The sequence below is a fragment of the Haliotis asinina genome, chromosome 10 (genome assembly GCF_037392515.1).
Source record: "Haliotis asinina isolate JCU_RB_2024 chromosome 10, JCU_Hal_asi_v2, whole genome shotgun sequence".
Classification (NCBI taxonomy): domain Eukaryota; kingdom Metazoa; phylum Mollusca; class Gastropoda; order Lepetellida; family Haliotidae; genus Haliotis; species Haliotis asinina.
The window spans coordinates 32,056,060-32,074,494 of NC_090289.1; the positions used below are offsets into that span (position 1 = coordinate 32,056,060).

General features: G+C 41.3%; 2 protein-coding genes across 2 annotated transcripts; one reads left to right on the top strand and one right to left on the bottom strand.

Annotated features, from left to right (window-relative positions):
* Window positions 1-577: 577 nt before the first annotated feature.
* LOC137298654 (uncharacterized) lies at window positions 578-1,832 on the bottom strand. The gene is made up of 2 exons (XM_067830939.1): window positions 1,761-1,832; window positions 578-1,153 (listed from the first exon to the last, which is right to left on the bottom strand). The coding sequence occupies exons 1-2, from the start codon at window positions 1,830-1,832 to the stop codon at window positions 578-580; spliced, it is 648 nt and encodes a 215-aa protein (XP_067687040.1).
* Window positions 1,833-2,698: 866 nt separating this feature from the next.
* On the top strand, window positions 2,699-18,233 carry LOC137298655 (EGF-like domain-containing protein 2). Its single transcript, XM_067830940.1, has 15 exons — window positions 2,699-2,765; window positions 3,936-4,039; window positions 5,031-5,153; window positions 5,510-5,606; window positions 7,702-7,943; window positions 9,159-9,252; window positions 10,471-10,596; window positions 11,532-11,651; window positions 12,146-12,375; window positions 13,299-13,450; window positions 14,018-14,163; window positions 15,458-15,551; window positions 16,363-16,546; window positions 17,738-17,858; window positions 18,085-18,233. The coding sequence occupies exons 1-15, from the start codon at window positions 2,699-2,701 to the stop codon at window positions 18,231-18,233; spliced, it is 2,049 nt and encodes a 682-aa protein (XP_067687041.1).
* The last annotated feature ends 202 nt before the right edge of the window (window positions 18,234-18,435 follow it).

An 18,435-nucleotide genomic window follows, 5' to 3' on the forward strand; every position in this document is an offset into this window, starting at 1 on the left:
CATTGTAAAATTCCGACTGATACAATAAACTGGCTGTAGTTCTGTTAAACAGCTGAAGTAGAGCTGGGAACGAGCCAAGTCACTGTGTGCGTTGGAGCATGACGAGGCACGCGTTAATTAGTACAAATGGTAAAGAAAGCAAGCGAGTGACCTATCCCTGTTGTAGATTATCACTGCTATTACTAACGACAAGCGCCGAAATTTGGATTTATTGCGATATGAAGACAAGCTGTATCAGCAACATATGTGACAGAGAACAATGTGTGAGTTGAGAAGCCTTGTAATGTAAAAATAGGACAAATTGCATTTTTATTGCGTGATTGCGAAGTTTCGGTGCAGATTCTTGTACCGTTGTCAAGCAGGAATGATGCATAAAATCCAGAACTTATATATATATATACTAATGAAAACAATGGGATAACACAGTATACAAAGAAAACACAACAACAACCGGGGCAACATAATGCCATGATTGGAGAAACAGAAAGCTGGAGAAGCCAGTAGTAGACAAAGGATAGTGATTGGAAGCCAGGCATGTACAAATAAAGGGGGGTTACAATGAAGGAGGATGAGATGTTTATACAATTGATTGGGCTTGGTAGAGGAGTGCATCATAAGCAGATGGAATGAAGTATCCTTGGTCACGGTTGATGGTGGACTTTTGACGTTTGATTTGAATGGCTTCGGTGAGTTTGCGTTTGGTGAAGTCCGTCTGGTTGTTGGCTAGGATTGTGATGTCAGACCACACTATTTGATGATTAGGGTTTTCTTTGATGTGGTCCGAGATGGCTGATTTGCTGTCCGAGTTAGTAACAGAGGTGCGATGTTCTTTGACTCGGGTTTTGATGGGTCGTGATGTTTCACCTATGTAGCTTTGACCACAATCACAGTTTATTTTATATATAACACATTTGGGGTTGTTGCTGTTGACAGTGGGTTGTTTACTTCCGTTGGCATTGCGGAGGTTGTTGAGGCTAGGGGATGCTGAGAAGGTTGTGTCAATGTTAGCTTGTTGTTTCAAGAGCCGGCTGATCTGATGCGATATTTTGCCAACGTAGGGAATGGATATCTTGATTGGGGTTGATGCTGGTTTAGGTCTTTTGGTATGGGTTGACAGTGTGGCTTCAATGGTTCGGTTGACCTTGTAATGTGTCTAGAAAATTAGAGTTATGATTTAAGGTGTAAGGTTATAAGCATATATATAGTTGTCAGTGCCTTCGAGTTGACTAACTTATGTGATCTAAAACTGAAAGGTGATACAACAAATTGGTGTAAGCTGTTTGCAAAGTCTTCCAAACAGATCGGTTGAAATTGGTCCGATCATAGATTGATTAGTAAAGCAGAGAGCAGTGTTCCACAAAGATTTCTTTGTACACATATGATCGTAATGCCTGGCATACGCTAGCGATGATCGTAGTACAACGATCGCATTGAGTGGAGAGTCAAAGTGCAGTAGTTCTGAGTCAGTTCTAATCGGTTCTGAACCTGGTCCTCAGTACCTTTCCTTAAGAATTTTGGAAAATGCTCCGAAAAGTTCCATGCTGTGACCATCCTTAATATTTAACATCTTTTTTAGTAAGTATGCTTCACTAACGCTTTGAAATTCAAACGTTTATAAGCAAGACTACTTGGTTAATAACCAGAACTTGAAATAATATTCTTACCACATACTTCCCTAAAGGTTTGTAATTCAAATGTTTGTAAGCAGGCATCAGAACGTGAAATAAACTGCTAAACAAAGTTGTTCAAGTTTCACCTACTTCCAAATCTACGTGTTTGAGTGGACCCTTCACACCTGTTCTTTGAGAATTTTCCCTTTCATACACATCCATTTATAGCCTCGTCTCATATACTGTTGGGCGTTTTCCACCAGGCCGATTCGAACGAGATGCAATGGATACAAAAGTGTTCAGATATGCGATAAGGTATTGATATATCGAGGCACGCGAATGCGAATTTAAGTATCTTCAGTGAATGCTGTCGCGTAGGTTTGCAAGTCTAATGGTTCTTCGGACGACCTTTACCATTCATGGGGCAATATTCTTGTGAAATGTGTCCCCACACCAATGCATAGGCGTGGCAAAATGAAAGAAATCCTGCGCAAGAAACATGCGTGTGAGAGTTCTTGTTATGATATAAACACATGCAACAGCGCGAAAATCAGATCAGTTTGGAATCTCATCTGTTGTGAGTGCACAAGGTAAGATTTCTTTTACATCAGTGATGCCTCTAACGGGTAATTGTCAAAAGTTGACCAAAGTTGAACTGGAGCCGATCGTTTACGGCTGTTTTACCCCCGAATGTGGGATGAGGCAAGATTTGTTTCTGTTTGTTTGTTTGTTGCTTAACACCTCAATCAACTTCTACCTGTGTGGAGGCGGTCTGTAAATACTGAGTTTAGATCAGAAAATCTCTCTCTCTCTCTCTCTCTCTCTCTCTGTCTGTCTCTCTCTCTCTCTCTCTCTCTCTCTCTCATAGATCCTAAACTAAACTTTAAGACATGTACCAAATCCGGCGACATACCGTCTCGTCTTAACATTCATTGACTTCAAACTGCAATAAACTACACACACACTAGTCCCGTGGCCACACTTGGCAACTCGACCGTTCAACAAATTGTATCCCACTCAAGATAGATCTATAGGGCACACTGAGACGTTTATAAATATTCAATTAATCCGTTTCAGGAACCAACACAATGGCGTTCACACGTATCCCTCTCGGTGTGCTATTCGCCTGCTCACTCTTTTTCTTCAGAGTTGAAGGTAAGTATTTGTATATTTATTCCATCACTGTCGGAGTCAGTCTTATTACTATTGTACATTTATACAACTATACAAAAACGTTGTATGTGCATGTTAACCACTTATACTAAATATTGTATAAATATGGTTTATACCTGTTATATCCTACATGAAGCCATGCATAAACAACATGGTATATAACCGTATTAATTTATGGTCTGGAAGTTTAAGGAACTGTGATTGCTTTATTCAATGATCACATGACCCTGTTAACGTGAAACATTTCAGACCGGAAAATCGCATAATGTTACGAGACATTTGCAACATCTGTCATTTTACATTAGATGTGAACAATTTTAAGCCATTATTAATCCGACGGTCTACTCCCATTTGTGAGAACTCCCATTTGTGAGACAGTGGAGTAGATAATTAGCATAGAAAACACACCTTACTCTCTTAGCTGGCAGAACGAATTAACCCTATCTAATTAGGCTAGGGTTTAGCTATGGTTGGCACGTCATCGGTTCCCCATTGCACAGATTGATGCTCATGTTGTTGATCACTGGATTGTCTGGTCTGGACTCGATCTTTTACAGACCGGCACCACATATCTGAATATTACTGAGTTCGGCGTAAAACTAAGCTCATTCACGTACGCTTGGTGGTCCTTGGATCGCAGTGACAACGATCTTTGGTTTGACGGAGAGTTTCAGCAAAGTGATAAATGCTGATTGGTTTGTTGGTTTGTCGTTTAACGCCGCAGTCAATGCCCGGTTTAGTTCCAAGTACTTAATACATGTATTGTGCCTCATCAGTAACAACACTGAAATGACTAGGTTTCTCCAATGTATCTGCCATTCTCATGAGTTGGATGTGTTTCTGTTTGCGCCGTGCAGCACGTTGAACGCGTCATAGTAAATATACGGCATCGGTCGTTGTTGTTTGTTTGTATGATGTTTAATGCCGCACTCAGCAATGCTCCAGCTATATGACGGTAGTCTGTAAATATTGGAATCTGAACCAGACAACCCTGTGATCAACAGCATGAACACTGGCGTGTGTCAGCCAACTCAGCAGGCCTAACGACCCGATCTCGTTTTACTACAAACGGACCAATTCTAACTCGGGTCTTCACGGTCATATGGTAAATACCTACTGTCGTATATCATTAACATCTTCCTATGATTTCAGGAACAATAACCGTTGCCGGGGTGACAGTTGACGAGTCGGCCGGCACCGCCACAGTGACGGTTATGAACGATCTTGGCTTGGCAGCCGGGGTGTGGGGCTTCACCGTACGTTATCTTCAACGCATTTTTTATGTACGATATACTGAACCCCGAAAATAGGAAAACCAGTTCAATTTGCCGATACCAGGCGGAAAACTGAAACTTCACTTCTTTTATTTATTGATTTTTATTTTCATTTTATATATATATATATGTGTGTGTGTGTGTGTGTGTGTGTGTGTGTGTGTGTGTGTGTGTGTGTGTGTGTGTGTGTGTATTGAGGGGGGGGGGCGTTTGGTAAATATTCCGGCAGGCCCTTTTGTCAGTTATCGTAAGTGCTGCTCAGGCTGTATGCTGCAAGTGTTTTTGCCTGTGTAGCATTTGTTCTCAGGCGCACAGTGGATATTCATAATGATGATAATGCATGTATATTTGTATTGCGCTGAATTCCACACCACGGAGGGGCATGTTCAAAGCGATACAATCTGATTATTATTACCCCGGATAACCCAAGCTGCCTGTCAGGCGCTAGAAGGTTAACAGTCACACGACTTACCCCACCGGGTACCCATTTTCTGCTGGATGAACAGAGGCAGTTTTGAAGAAACTCAAGCTGTCAAACAGAGTCACCTTTCCGAGCACTGTCCGCACCAAACGTTGCTTAACTTCACCTGATTGTGACTTGAGCTCCATCAATAGTTCGAAGCATATATGTATACTTCGAGTTATATACGGGAAAACAAAACAATGATTTAAGAGAGAAAATGTAAGGGTATAGGTTTTAGATCGAGCCAAGGTCCATACATCAGAGTCCGACACAATGGTTTTTGTATCTGAACGATTATATTCGAACTATTGATGGAACTCAAATCACAATAAGGTGAAGTTCGACACAACGATGTTCGTATACGCGTTGGTTTATAATGTATGGCATGGACTATGACTGAAAACAACATCATTTACGAATTTGTAAATATTGTGTAATAGTTTAGAATAAATCCTCATTTGGTACAACAGCACGTTGATAAACTCGATTTTGAAACTACTTGTATTTCAGTATGAAACAGTTGATGGCACTGCTACAGCAGGAAACGACTACGTAGCAGTAGCGAGCAGTGTAAAAACTGTGCCCTGGCCTACCGCTACTGCAGACCTCACAGTGACCATAGTGGACGATAATGTAAGCAGGACAACTACCTAAATATGTTGTGGACGTATACCGACTTATAGGTTATATTTGAGAGATATTATACTTAGGCCGAATAACTACATTTTCACGCAAATCAAACTTACAAAACCAACAGTGCATTTCCTAGAATGTGGAAGCTGTCTAAACCGGCACTCATTGGGAATGAAGAAAAATCTGGTTTAGACAAAGTGCTGGATTGTAGAGCTGATGGTAACTTTTCAGCCATGGCTGGGGCTGAGATTGTATGCCGGTGTTGACAACTTGCCGGTTTGGACAGGTGCCGGTTTGGACAGCTTCCATTGTATTCTTTTCGGTGGAGATATATGACCTCGATAATTGTTTTGCAGGATTTTGATCCTAACGAGTCGTTCACTTTGTCGCTGACGGGTTTCTTTGGGGCTGAGCCGGATACGACCGTGACTATAACCATCGCTGATAATGAACGTGAGTAACCCTTCTTCTACGATACTTCTCAAAGTGGGTGAAGGTATCATAAAGATATTGTCCTCCTGAGAGGATACGTAAGTCCAAAAACGTTCAAAGTAAATTTAAACTGACAAGACGTGTTAAACTTAGTATTGTTTAGGGTCATGGCTAAATGTTCTTAATCGCAACGGCTGAAGGGATGGTGTAAATCCAATTAGGGTCCATGCAGGTAGCAAAGACACTGTAAGTCCCCAGAGCCCTTGTATGGTGATGTACCTTCAGTTGTTGTCGACTTATAGCCTATTTTTATATGGTTCTTTAATAAAATAGTTTCATATTGAATTACTTACAAGTTATAAACAGCATCAGTGGTACGCTATTTGTTTCACAACTCTTCGATGACTGGTTATTTAGCAAATTAAACTGTGTATGCAAAACCTTTCTCGTCACTATATGGCAGAAATATTGCCAAAGAGGCACTAAATATTAACTCACTCACTCTCACTCACTTTTTGTCCTACTCTATAGTCGGGGCAGTGGTAAGACACGCTCTGTGTGAGCATCTATGAGGCATGTTTATTTTAATTTTAAGGAACCTAGGAGGTTATTTTTGTAAAATACATAACAAACAGAATCTAAGAACGGGACTTCATATTGCACGCATACAATGGGTGGTTTCTGTAATGGGCTACGTTGGTGAGTACCTTCTTAATATGAAATAATTTCTTCATAATAGCGCGGTTAAAGTTATCAGAATATATCCTGCGTAAAAACACCTTCCGAATCAATGAGAGTGATATGTTGGGAGTATACATTATCATATACCCTATGCCGGGGCTGTCCAACTTGAGCCCATGTAGAGAACAAAAGTACTGTCAGTCCGCATGGTGCCTAGTATGGCGGTCCACCTTCAGTTTCTGGTGATCTATAATGTCTTCAGTAGTAAAAAACGTTTTACATTTATATCCTTGTCTTATATCTATATATGTGATGATTTACTTGTTTGTAGTGTTCCTCGTTGACAGATTTTAATGAGCGAACTTTCTGCATTATGAAGTTGTTGAGGTCACAATATGGCTGAAATATTGCCGATTTGACTTAAAGTCGTAACTCGCTCACACGCTTGGTTGTCAGAGACTCATATATGGTCATGCAGTTCTCAAGTCTGCATCGGCGAAAGGGTCTAGTGATAAAATTCAGCACAGTTGTTAACTTTAAATGCCTAACGGAAGCTGTGCATGTTTTCGATGCTGCCCGAAACTGACTTCAACGAAGAATATCGATGTAATCCATGCTTTCTCCAGGTACCACTGTATGTGACTGCGGTAGGTCGTCGAGCACCTTCTGTATACTTGTTCACCCTTCTCAGCTGTCGCTTTGCCAGAAAGTAACACTCGACCTGTCTATCTTTCTTTGATAGATGAGGTTTCATAATCCGCTGATTGCTCTTTTTGCATCAAACTCAAGACAGAGCTTCACCGCTTGGAGTTTGCGGGTCATTGTTTTCCCACTGTAACATATTGTTCATCGGAAGCGATAATGTCCGACAATGTTATGTTTTCTCCAAGGCCAACAGCCCTACGCGCGGAAGTATCCATGAAAGAAGAAACACAATGAAGAAGGCAACAATCATAATAACATAATAATTACAGTGTGTGTAATAACATTTTCCCAACACCCTAAGCCACAGATATGCATGTTTCCCCTTCGTGGCGGTTGGGTAGCCCAGTGGTTAAACCGTTCGCTCGTCACGCCGAAGACCCGGGTTCGATTCCCCACATGGGTACAATGAGTGAAACCCATTTTCTGGCGTGCCCCGATACTGCTGGAATATTGCTAAAAGCGGCGTAAAACTAAACTCAGTCACTAGTATATATTCGAGGCGTTGGGGTAGCCAGCACGTACTCATGTATCTTCATTTGACATATACTGGTTCCAGTTCAAATGCCTCGCGGATGATATATATACTTCCAGTTTAATGTTATTGGAACTGAATCGATGATTCGTAAAGTCAATACTTTTATGATATTCCTGCGTTCCATTTTCACAAATCATTGTATTAGTTTATTGTGTATCAACAACACACAGCTGATTTTTCCCAATCTTCTTCCAGGCACCCCTCTCAATCTCACTCAGCCTATGCCCGTTAGTGTTCGCGAAGGCAGCTCAAATGTCTCTGTCACTTTCACTTTGGAGAGCGCCGCTCCGTACGCCTTTAATGCCACAGTCAGTACCATGGACGGAACAGCCGAGGCGCCAGCTGATTATGCCGCTGTCACCGACTACCATGTCTCCGTCGCTGCAGGGGACACATCCATTGTCCTTACAGATCTGGTATACATCAATGATGACTCGGTAAGATCAAATACTATTCTCCCTCAAAGTCAAGTAACATTGAAAGACATCCCAGAAACCCGTGATGATCCGGGTTACAGTTGGTCTTCAGCAACCCATGCTTGTCCAGACTGGTCAGATTGCTGACTTGATTGATCACGTGTTATTGTATCCCAACTGCGTGACTGACATAATCACGGATAAGCGGATGCAAGAATTTGGGGAGTGGGGGTGTGGGGTGGGGGGACATACTGCGTATGAGTCTCCCATTGACTACCCCGACTTTATAAATGGCAGACTCCGAAATGAAACGACACAGTACACTTGTTGTTGACCTTGGACGACCTGAACAGGGTGTGCTGATATCTGTTCCTAAGTCTACTAATGACTGACTTCGAACCATTGAATGTGTTGGCCAGTTCACGATGAGTGGTTCCTGTTTGGAACTTGCCAAGTCACTAGAAACAATTGTTTGATCAACAGATGCAGGATAATTGTGAAAATTAATGGTGATTTACCGACACTCTTGAAAATCTTCAAAATCACAAATATCACCCCAGGCACGTGCACGCCCCTACTGCATTGTGCACGTGCATGCCCCTACTGCATTGTGCACGTGCACGCCCCTACTGCATTGTGCACGTGCACGCCCCTACTGCATTGTGCACATGCATGCCCTACTGCATTGTGCACGTGCACGCCCCTACTGCATTGTGCACGTGCATGCCATAAATTGTGTTTAGGGGTGGTGATCAAGAGAAATTGTGGTGCGTTCATGAGATTTCTGTCTTTGAAATATGTTTAACTCTTATACGTGCTATCCGAACTGAAAATTCAGGTTCACTTACTTTTTGCGAAGAGTACAGGTCGTTGTTTGTCTTGACTATCTGTCAGATTTCAGTTGGCATAAATGTCAGACTAATGGTGAAATGTACACCGGTGGGTCATGTGTTACCAGTAGTGACATCGCGTGTGCCATCATAATTCATTGGAGACACATATTCCCTGAATATTGTATGATCAATGATGACCGTGTGTCTGATATAATAATTCGCTAAATATTTCCTGAACATTGTATAATATCCATAAGATATTCCCTGATGATTGTATAATCAGTAATAACCAGATGTTTGCCATCACAATGCATTAGGTATTCCCTGAATATTGTATCATCAGTGATGACCGGGTGTGTGCCATCATAATTCATTAGATATCATAATTCACCTCATCTTTCAGTTGGCTGAACCCTCGGAGAATTTCAGTGTCGTCATATACAGCGTCGATCTCTCCAAGAACTATTCAGTCGAAGTCACCATCGACGATGATGACAGTGAGTACTGGTAATGATCGATGTGCATTACTGCCAGTAGGTTAATGTCACCGGCTTGTTTCGTTCCTTTAGGGTGTTTGCGATGTTGCTATTCAAAACATTAGCGGTGACAGAAGTGACGACAGAAGCAACTACACGTAGCTTTAAGGGTAACATGCATCTGCATTCTGGGGTTCACGAAACTTCTAATCAACACGTACCTTCAGGAGTGATAGAAACCTGCATTGAACATAGCAACCATGAACATAGCTGTCTTCAGCAACTTCCCTTTGTATTCTGGTAAAACTAGCAAATGTGGCAACTCAACTACTGCCCGCGAGACACTTCGTGTTCGTAAATTCTGATTGAAATGCACCCGAAGACCAAATCTATATCATAGCTTACTCACATTCTTATGAATATATAGGACTTCACTTAACCATCAAGAAATATTTGACAATGTTGTGTAAGGCAGAAATTAAGAATGTCGCATATTTTGTAAATCTGTTTCAGACAAAGCATTCTCCTGCTATGTATTACCATGTTGGTGCTGTGTGGTTTCGATACTTGTTTCAAAATCTGTTTTTAAAAAGTCATGCAGTTCATCAAACTGGCTTTTAATCGAAGTTGAAAAATCTGTAGCAGTAAAGAAGTAAAAACACGTATCAAAGACTGATCAGTGAAAATCGTGTTTTCTACAAAATAGATAGTATTACTATGTTGGCGTGAGTGCTCCCGCCTGAATAATATAAACATTTCCTATCAAGAGAGACTGGACACCTATCGTAAATATTCACCTGTCAATCTATTTGGGCTTAACTGAAATATAGTGTTATAGTTATACATTGTAATAAATATGCAAAGAACACGTATATAACGAACTGTCGGTTGTAACGAGCTGGGTTTTTTTTTTCGTCCTGGCCACGTGCTGTATATTTTACATTGGTAAAAGACGAAGTGAAACTAGCCTCACTCACTAACTCACTCACTCACTGCTGTATAATTTTGTTACGGTTACAGATACCTAACTTAATTGTCCTTTCGTGCTCCTTAAATCGCGGTTTACAATACCCTGAATGCCGGCATGCTTTTGTCTAACTACCGTTATTTCGAACTAAAGCTACTGGTTTGGCCTTTGTGTTCTTTGTAACCATACTTTATTGTATAAATTTCTTATTGATGTTTATCAGCGATCTTGTTTAATGTTTTTTCACTACTTCAGTTCCACTTCTTTTTCAGCTCCTGTCAACTCTCACTGTAAACGCGAGGGTCAGAATTGTCTGAACAATGGCACGTGTGACGAGGGAACAGGAGTGTGCGCATGCCCAGCAACCCACACTGGCCCCAACTGCGCCCATGCATTAAGTGAGTCCAAATTGATGATGACTCCGTAATAGAAATATATAAATAAGGAATTGTATGAACCATCAGTTTTGAGACGAATTAAGAATCCGTGAATATGTTTTACGTTAAGATGATTGGAAGGGGAGATGGGAGGATGTATGGATGGATTGTTTTTAGCTTTCTTGCTTGCCTATTAAGCGTCACACTGAGAAATGTCCCAGCACAGCTTTATGTACCAATCGTATATGGACCGATAGAATCCAATGATTTACATCATGAACGTGGATATAAGCAGCTGGGATAGATGCGATTATATTCTTCAACTAAGTTTGCAAATATGACCACCCGTTTACAGCAAGCAAGCTGAAAAACAATCTCTCAAGGTTCCTTGCAACATGACGTGGCATGTGCCACATGTATCGCCACTTCTGGCCCAGCAACATTCCAACACATTATCCTTTTCAAAGAGTGAGTGGGTGAGTTTATGTTTACGCCACCTTTAGCAATATTCCAGCAATATCACGGCGGGGGACACCAGAAAATGGGCTTCACACACTGTACCCATGTGGGGAATCGAACCCGCCTAAAAGAGGCACAGAATCAAAATCACTAGTGTTACACAACATACGTATGGTTTGTTCACAGGTATTACAGACAATCACTAAGTGTTCTCATATAATATATTCATATTTATATCGTTATGTCTTTTCTAGAGGTTTTTTTTCTAACAAAAACTGTTTAAACATTATGAAGCTGAAACTTTTGGCGCATTTTCCATGCATTGTTCTTTACACTTGTTATTTAGAAACTCTTCACATGCAGTGAGCTGAAAAAATATATAATAGGACAAGTACTCACTGCATATTGTCTGAATGAGAAAGTTGAGATTTCTGTGATGGTAAATAAACAATATTTATATGGTTACCTTTGAATGATCATAAGTCTTTTCGTTTCAGCCGAACTAGCCATGCCCTGCGACAACAGTACGTGTGTTAATGGCTACTGTATCACAGGACCCCCTGCTTCCTGTGTATGTAACCCGGGATATGCTGGAGAACAGTGCGACAAGAAAGCTTGTGAGTGATATCTGTGTGAATGATACGATGAACATGTACGTTCATAAATGGAGCAGTTGTATCTCTCTCCCTCTCTCTCTCTCTCTCTCTCTCTCGCTCTCTCCCTCTCTCGCTCTCTCTCTCGCTCGCTCTCTCTCTCTCTCTCTCTCTCGTGTGTGTGTGTAGCATTCATTTACATGAATTTTCTGCTTGATTTCATTTGAGACCGATTCATTGCTTTGGTAGAACATCCAGTTGTGCGTGTGATTATCTGGACGACACACAAGTGAAACGTGACAACAAAATAATGGCAAAATAAACAAGTTCTTTATTTGGGTGTCCAATAGTATGAGACAGATCATCACAGTTGCTTTTCATATTATTTTGACCGTGCAAAGTTTCATTTTGTTGCAGTTGTTAGATTTTGTGGTAGTGAGCATTTCATCGGTCTAAAATGAAATCAAATGGATTGTACGTTTCAATTTTGGCATAAATGTTGGTCTTCCTCACGCCAGACTATCATCAGTGTAACAACAACAACATCAGCGTGTGTATTACTCCGTTCTCCGTCAGCACCTTCGCCGGCAATATTTTCGTCAGTGGCATGCGAAACACTCCAGGCTGCACCCTCACCCTCGCCCCTAACGTATCCGTTCCTGGCGATGGAATCCCAGACTTCTGTATGGGCTATGCTGGGATATTCGAATACAACGGCACTTGCGGAGTACTTGGGCCAGTGGCAGAGGTTAGTGTTTCCATGGACTAGTGACTGAGTGACTGAATATAGTTTCACGCAACAAGCGGCAATATTCCAGCTATATGGCGGCTGTCTGTTAATAATCGTCACTGGATTGCCTGGTCCTGTCTCGATTATTTACAGACAGCCGCCATGCTGATTGAGGAGTTAAGAAAACAAACACACACGCACTGGTCAGGAAACTGTGATACTGAATCGTTGCTACATTCTCCGACTTTAGGGACACATATGCCCCGTTGTCTTTCACCAGAATTTCGTCCCGTGCGCTCATATCACAGACGGGCACCATTGGTTTGTCCACTGGTTTTCCATTGAAAATGGACCTCGCCGAAGTGGAACATAGATCGTCCTGAAAAATTTGTACTTTTCTCCATTTAATTTGCTTGAGGTGCCGGGATCGACCCCCAGTGCCCGGATGTAAAAACCTTGGAGTGAACTTTGTGTGCAGACTCTTTCAGTCTTGTCACAACCCCTACTGTATAGTGCATCCCTGGGAATTTAAAAGAACGCCACGGTATATGACCAGATGGTGGCCGCATGAATACGTGAAAACACCTAGCTGTGGGTACAGCAACGAGCAGTAAACGTGAACAAAGTACATGTGTCCTAGTCCACACAGTTGTGAATGGGCACCCCGAAAGGATGATAGAGTCACATTAACCCGCTACGGGGAAAAAGCGAACATTGTGCATGTACTAGCTGCGTGGATATGTGCGCCATATATTAAGTATCATATACTGAACAAAATGAAATCTCATGAAAGTAAGCGTTCATGCTTATGTCTTCTATTTAAAGACATGAAAAAATAGTTTCGTTTCTTTTGCTGTTCAGTATATTATAATGATAATGATAATCATGAGTAATACCTCACAGGTTGCTCAAAACTCTCAAACGATTGTGTTTGTTCCCAGGGTTCTGGAGAGAAATACGTTCTGGTTCTTGACGTGCGTTACTCTGCTGGTATTTTTCGCCCAGCGTTTGACGAGGTAGTGACCTTCACCTGTGTTTTCAACTCTGCTGCTGTGGTTGTGCAATCTCCAGCTCAAGTAATCAGCGGGGGAAGGTGATTACAACATTTTACCACTATAATTTTATGACAATATCCCTAATATTTGTCTTTTGTTGCCACAGACGCAAACGTGGTAACGGGGGAAAGGCGTTCAAAGAAGCGTACATCAGTCGCTTCTAAACACTGAGAGTTAACTCCCTTGATTCAATAATCACAGAGGAAAATTGTTGATTAAACATTCACAGTCTTCTTTAGTGTTTGGAGGTATAGAATACACGTTTTTACATGAATTGTAAACGGTTTCAGCGACTGTAAGTCAGTCCTTAAAAATACATGTGCCAACATAAAATTTAATAACCTCAGGGAAAGTACTCACCAGTAACACAAATCACCGTGGGTGGAAGGGACCACCGACACCCAGCAGTGGGTGTACTCCCACCCCCACTCCCGCTCCCACCTCAACCCTACCCTTTCTAAAAAACACTGTATTCGCCCCTGCATCGTCACAGGCATCTTGGGTTATGAGGGATGACAATGAATTCTCTGTGATATGATAATTCTCTCGGTGTGAATTTAGAACAATATAAATGGGCTAATTATTACTATCATTCGTTAATCCAGTAGCACTGGTGGTGGTGGAACCAAGAATGGAGGCTCAAGCAGCTTCGTCCCCGCAACTCAAGTTGTCGCTTCTGCTAATGGTCAGGCCATCCAAGGCCCCGTGACGTCTGGGGACAAATTGTCAACATGCGTGAGTGTGAATGGACGTAAGTGCAGACGCTTTTCACCTTGTTGGAGCTTTGGTCTCCAAAATGAATACATCTGTAGACGTTTGTGTTTGTGCTGTCAGGCGTACGGAAATATTCATGGAATCGTCGAGGTGCCAAACACGTTTTTCTACCGATATGAAATTTCCACTGTTTTATCATTAGCGTGATGCTATTCCATGGTGCCATCATATGTAGCAAGTACTATGATGATTTCATTACTGACTTGACATATCCGTAATCGGAAATAAAATTCTGAACTTATGAGGCCTATTTTATTGTGAAATCCGATTAACATGATATTTGATCAACACATTTGTGAAAAAAAACTTTTATTTTAACTCTGATAGTATTTCAGCTAAAGCCATTAAACGAACGGACCCTATTAATATTTACCAAAGGCGAGAAGTTTATCGTATCGCGGTAAACAAAAAAAATCATTCCGCAGGAGATAAATATAGCTCATGACATCACTTCCGCAATATTTTTGGCAACAAGGATATGCAGACGACTTAGTTCATATGAAGTGGGAAGGGTCTTTTGTGAAACGTAAATGTTATAGCAGGTATTTGATGGAAGGGGGTCAGACAGAGTCCAGATTTTAATGTTAATAATTCTGCTGGGTAATGCTTACGGAGATTCGATGCATGCACACGGTTTCAAAAAAGTAAACAAACCACTGACTTTAGGCTGTCGATTTACATACAAAATCATCCCTTTATATATATATATATATATATATATATATATATATATATATATGGACCATATGCCCTAATTAATGCCATTCGTGAAATTTCGCGCCTTCTGAACAAAGGGTATAAGAATGACAGTGGAAGCTGTCAAAACCAGCACCTGTCCAATACGGAAAGTTGTCAACACTGGCATACAGTGTCAGTCCCTTCCGTGGTTTGTACATTTATCATCAGCTCTACAATTCGGCACATTGTATAAACCAGATTCTTTCTTCAGTCCGAGTGAGTGCTGGTTTAGGCAGTTCCCACTGTGTATAGGTTACAGTTGCTGTAACTAGTGCTATTCAGGATATTCTGTTCCCTCTGAATTAAGGGTATGAGAATTACATAAGTTACAATCGCTGTAACTGATACTATACGAGATCATTTCGTCTTCTGAATTAAGGGTACGAGAATTATATAGGTTACAATTGTTGTAACTTATGTCATTTGTGACATTATGCGCCTTAGTAATTAAGGGTATGAGAGGTATGTAGATAGCGATTAGTGGTAATGATACTGAAATCATGTACGTTGAAAAAGTATGTCATTCTCTCCAGTGGACAACTTTAACGGAATAATTATCAAAAACATCACCATCAATAACAACAGGACCGGCTCAGATCGCAGAGAGAGGGTGGTGTACGTAAACGGGTGAGTAACGACACAGATGTCATTGATGTTTGATAAAAGTAGATTACGAAACGCACATTGCATTTATTATGTTGTTATCTTAAATGAAGCTGCTGATAAAAGCTGCTGGAAATACTCATTTTTAGGATGAAGTGAGTGAGCGTATTTTACTCCCTTTTAGCAATATTCCAGCAAATATCACGGCAAGGGACGACAGATGACATGGATGGTGGGTAGCCTGTGGTTAAAGCATTCGCTTATCAGGTCGAAAAGCCGGGTTCGATTCCTCACATGAGTCTTTTTCTGGCGTCCGCCGCCGTGATGTTGCTGGAATATTGCTGATCGGCGTAAAACTACACTCACTCACCCGACACCGATAAGAACCACATGCTGACTCATTGAAGTAGTCACAGTTAGTGAACAGAAATTGCAGCAGGGATTTAGTTACAGGTGTCGGATTCATGTAGTGACAGAGATGAGAATTGTAACAATGGTATAGCTACACAGACGGGAAACGGGAATTGTAACAAAGGTGTAGCTACAGAGATAGCAAACGGGGTTTGTAACAATGGTGTACCTACAGAGATAGGAAACGGGGATTGTAACAATGGTGTAGCTACAGAGATAGGAAACGGGGATTGTAACAATGGTGTAGCTACAGAGATAGAAAACGGGAATTGTAACAATAGTGTTGTGATAGGACTATCAGAGTGATGTTGTCACAAAGAAACGAAGATATTAGTTCGCCGAAGAAAAATACGATATCCATATTATGGTACACCAGAAACCTTCATTGTAAGCACAAAGAAAATTTGTATATATGCCGTTTCAGGTGCGATGTGAGCGGTGCAGGTTTGGTGAGCACACTTCCTGCCTACAATCCTTCCTCAGAGAGACACACCCTGTGTTTCATGCTGGAAACGTTCACCTTTGAGCACGACAGAGGTCTGACGAACCCTGCCCTAGCTATTGTCAGCACGGTCCAGGTGTTTGAACTTGCTTCAAATGCCATTCAGGTAAATATATACCATGACTAACAATGGCTGCTTTGTCAGGCACCCGTGCCCGTCACACTGATCGTCACAAGTGTTTGGTACCAGTATCCATATCCGTCATTGGTCTAAGTACTTGGTACCAGTATCCAAACTCGTGATTTTGGTCGAAGTACTTGGTACCATTATCTATATACTATGTATTTGTATCAGTATCTATATCCATCATTTTGGTCTCAACACTTGGCACCAACATGGGCATCTGTCACATTAGTAGAAGTACCCATATCCCTGTCGCTGGAGGCAAAACCTGTGGGATATCAATACCAATATTTCTATCAAAGCACTAGGGATATCACATTTACGTGTCACATCAGCTAAAGCCCTAAGGTGTTGACAGACATAACTAACACTCACTCACTCACCCGACACCGATAATAACCACATGTTGACTCATTGAAGGAGTCACAGTTAGTGAACAGAAATTGCAACAGGGATTTAGTTGCAGGTGTCGGATCCATGCAGTGACAGAGATAGCAAACGGGAATTGTAACAATGGTGTAGCTACAGAGATAGGAAACTGGGATTGTAACGAACTTGTCAAGGCATAGTGTATTTCTCGTCATATGTCGTGAAAACATATCTGCTTCCACATATGCACAAAATCTCGGTCAAAGCAGAGTTGATTGTACAACACTGACTATCTCAAGACCATTCTTTATTACTCACTGTCAATCAGTTGTTACACTAGGTGTGAGGAAATCGGTGGTGCCTGTCATAAACAAATGAAGAGACTAGTCATTTTTTCACCTGAAAAAACAACAACACATAAACATGTGGCACAAGCTTAATTGAGGGAACGGTATCGAACACTATTCCGTCACTGTTGTGTCACATTTTGAAACGCCCTACGCATGACTGTGCTGTTCGTATATAAGTGTGGACCAGACAATCCAATGATTGATACCATAAGTATCGATCTACTTAATTCTGAAACGATAACAAGTACCAGCCGAGTCAGCGAGTCCGGCCATCCGACCCAGTTAGTCGGCTCTTATGGCAGTCATGGGTTGGTCAAGATTAAAGTTAACCCGGATCTACAGTCTTAATATGTAAAATGAAAAACAGTATATCCATCATGATTAATACATTTGAATACGCATATGTCGCTCAGGACACAGCCTCAAATATTTTTCAATCAATTTCTGTTTCCAGCCAGTATGTCCTGGCAGACGAAAGAGGAGCGCCGAAACCACTCCGGAAGAAGGCACCGGAAATTCTCAGGAGGAACAGCTTACAACTGTTGTCTACCTTACCCATTCCAAAACTCTCCCACGTACGTCAAATATATTTCAAATTATTGCGAGGTATTATAGCATTAACGACGCACCAGAGCACTTGATGAGCGAACGAATCTATTTGCGAAACTATAAAAAAAAACAAAAAACAGTTACTTCATTCTTGACGTTTGAGAGGTGTTATCATATTTTGAAGTACCACACGCCTACTGCTGCCTTCTCGTATTTATCTTCATTGTACTTTATTGACGATCATCGTTGCAGGTACTACCGCCCAGGAAACTGCGTGTGCTCAAGAATGGCTGATGCCTGCCATGATTGGCCTCGGCATCGTCACCATCACCATGGCCGTTGTCATCATCATCCTCGTCTACACTGTCATCAGACAGTTCAAGCAAAAGCAAATCGCATAGATCAGACCAGCATGGCTTTTTTCAAAACATCAAACATATTGCTATCAATTTTCTTTTCACAGTATACTCGATTTCTGTTTAAACTGAGAATCATATTTTCTAACATTTCTATCAGACTTTTGTGTTAATCGGTGAAATTTGAAAACATACGAAGCTGCTCATTTATTTCCTCGTAAGGCAATGTAAAATAACGTTGATGACC

Coding starts and splice junctions, on each gene's coding strand:
- LOC137298654 (XM_067830939.1), bottom strand. CDS start 1,832: ATGGATGTGTATGAAAGGGAAAATTCTCAAAGAACAGGTGTGAAGGGT. Junction 1,154..1,760: donor TCAAACACGTAGATTTGGAA/GTAGGTGAAACT, acceptor CTAATTTTCTAG/ACACATTACAAGGTCAACCG.
- LOC137298655 (XM_067830940.1), top strand. CDS start 2,699: ATGGCGTTCACACGTATCCCTCTCGGTGTGCTATTCGCCTGCTCACTC. Junction 5,607..7,701: donor AACCATCGCTGATAATGAAC/GTGAGTAACCCT, acceptor ATCTTCTTCCAG/GCACCCCTCTCAATCTCACT. Junction 17,859..18,084: donor CCATTCCAAAACTCTCCCAC/GTACGTCAAATA, acceptor TCATCGTTGCAG/GTACTACCGCCCAGGAAACT.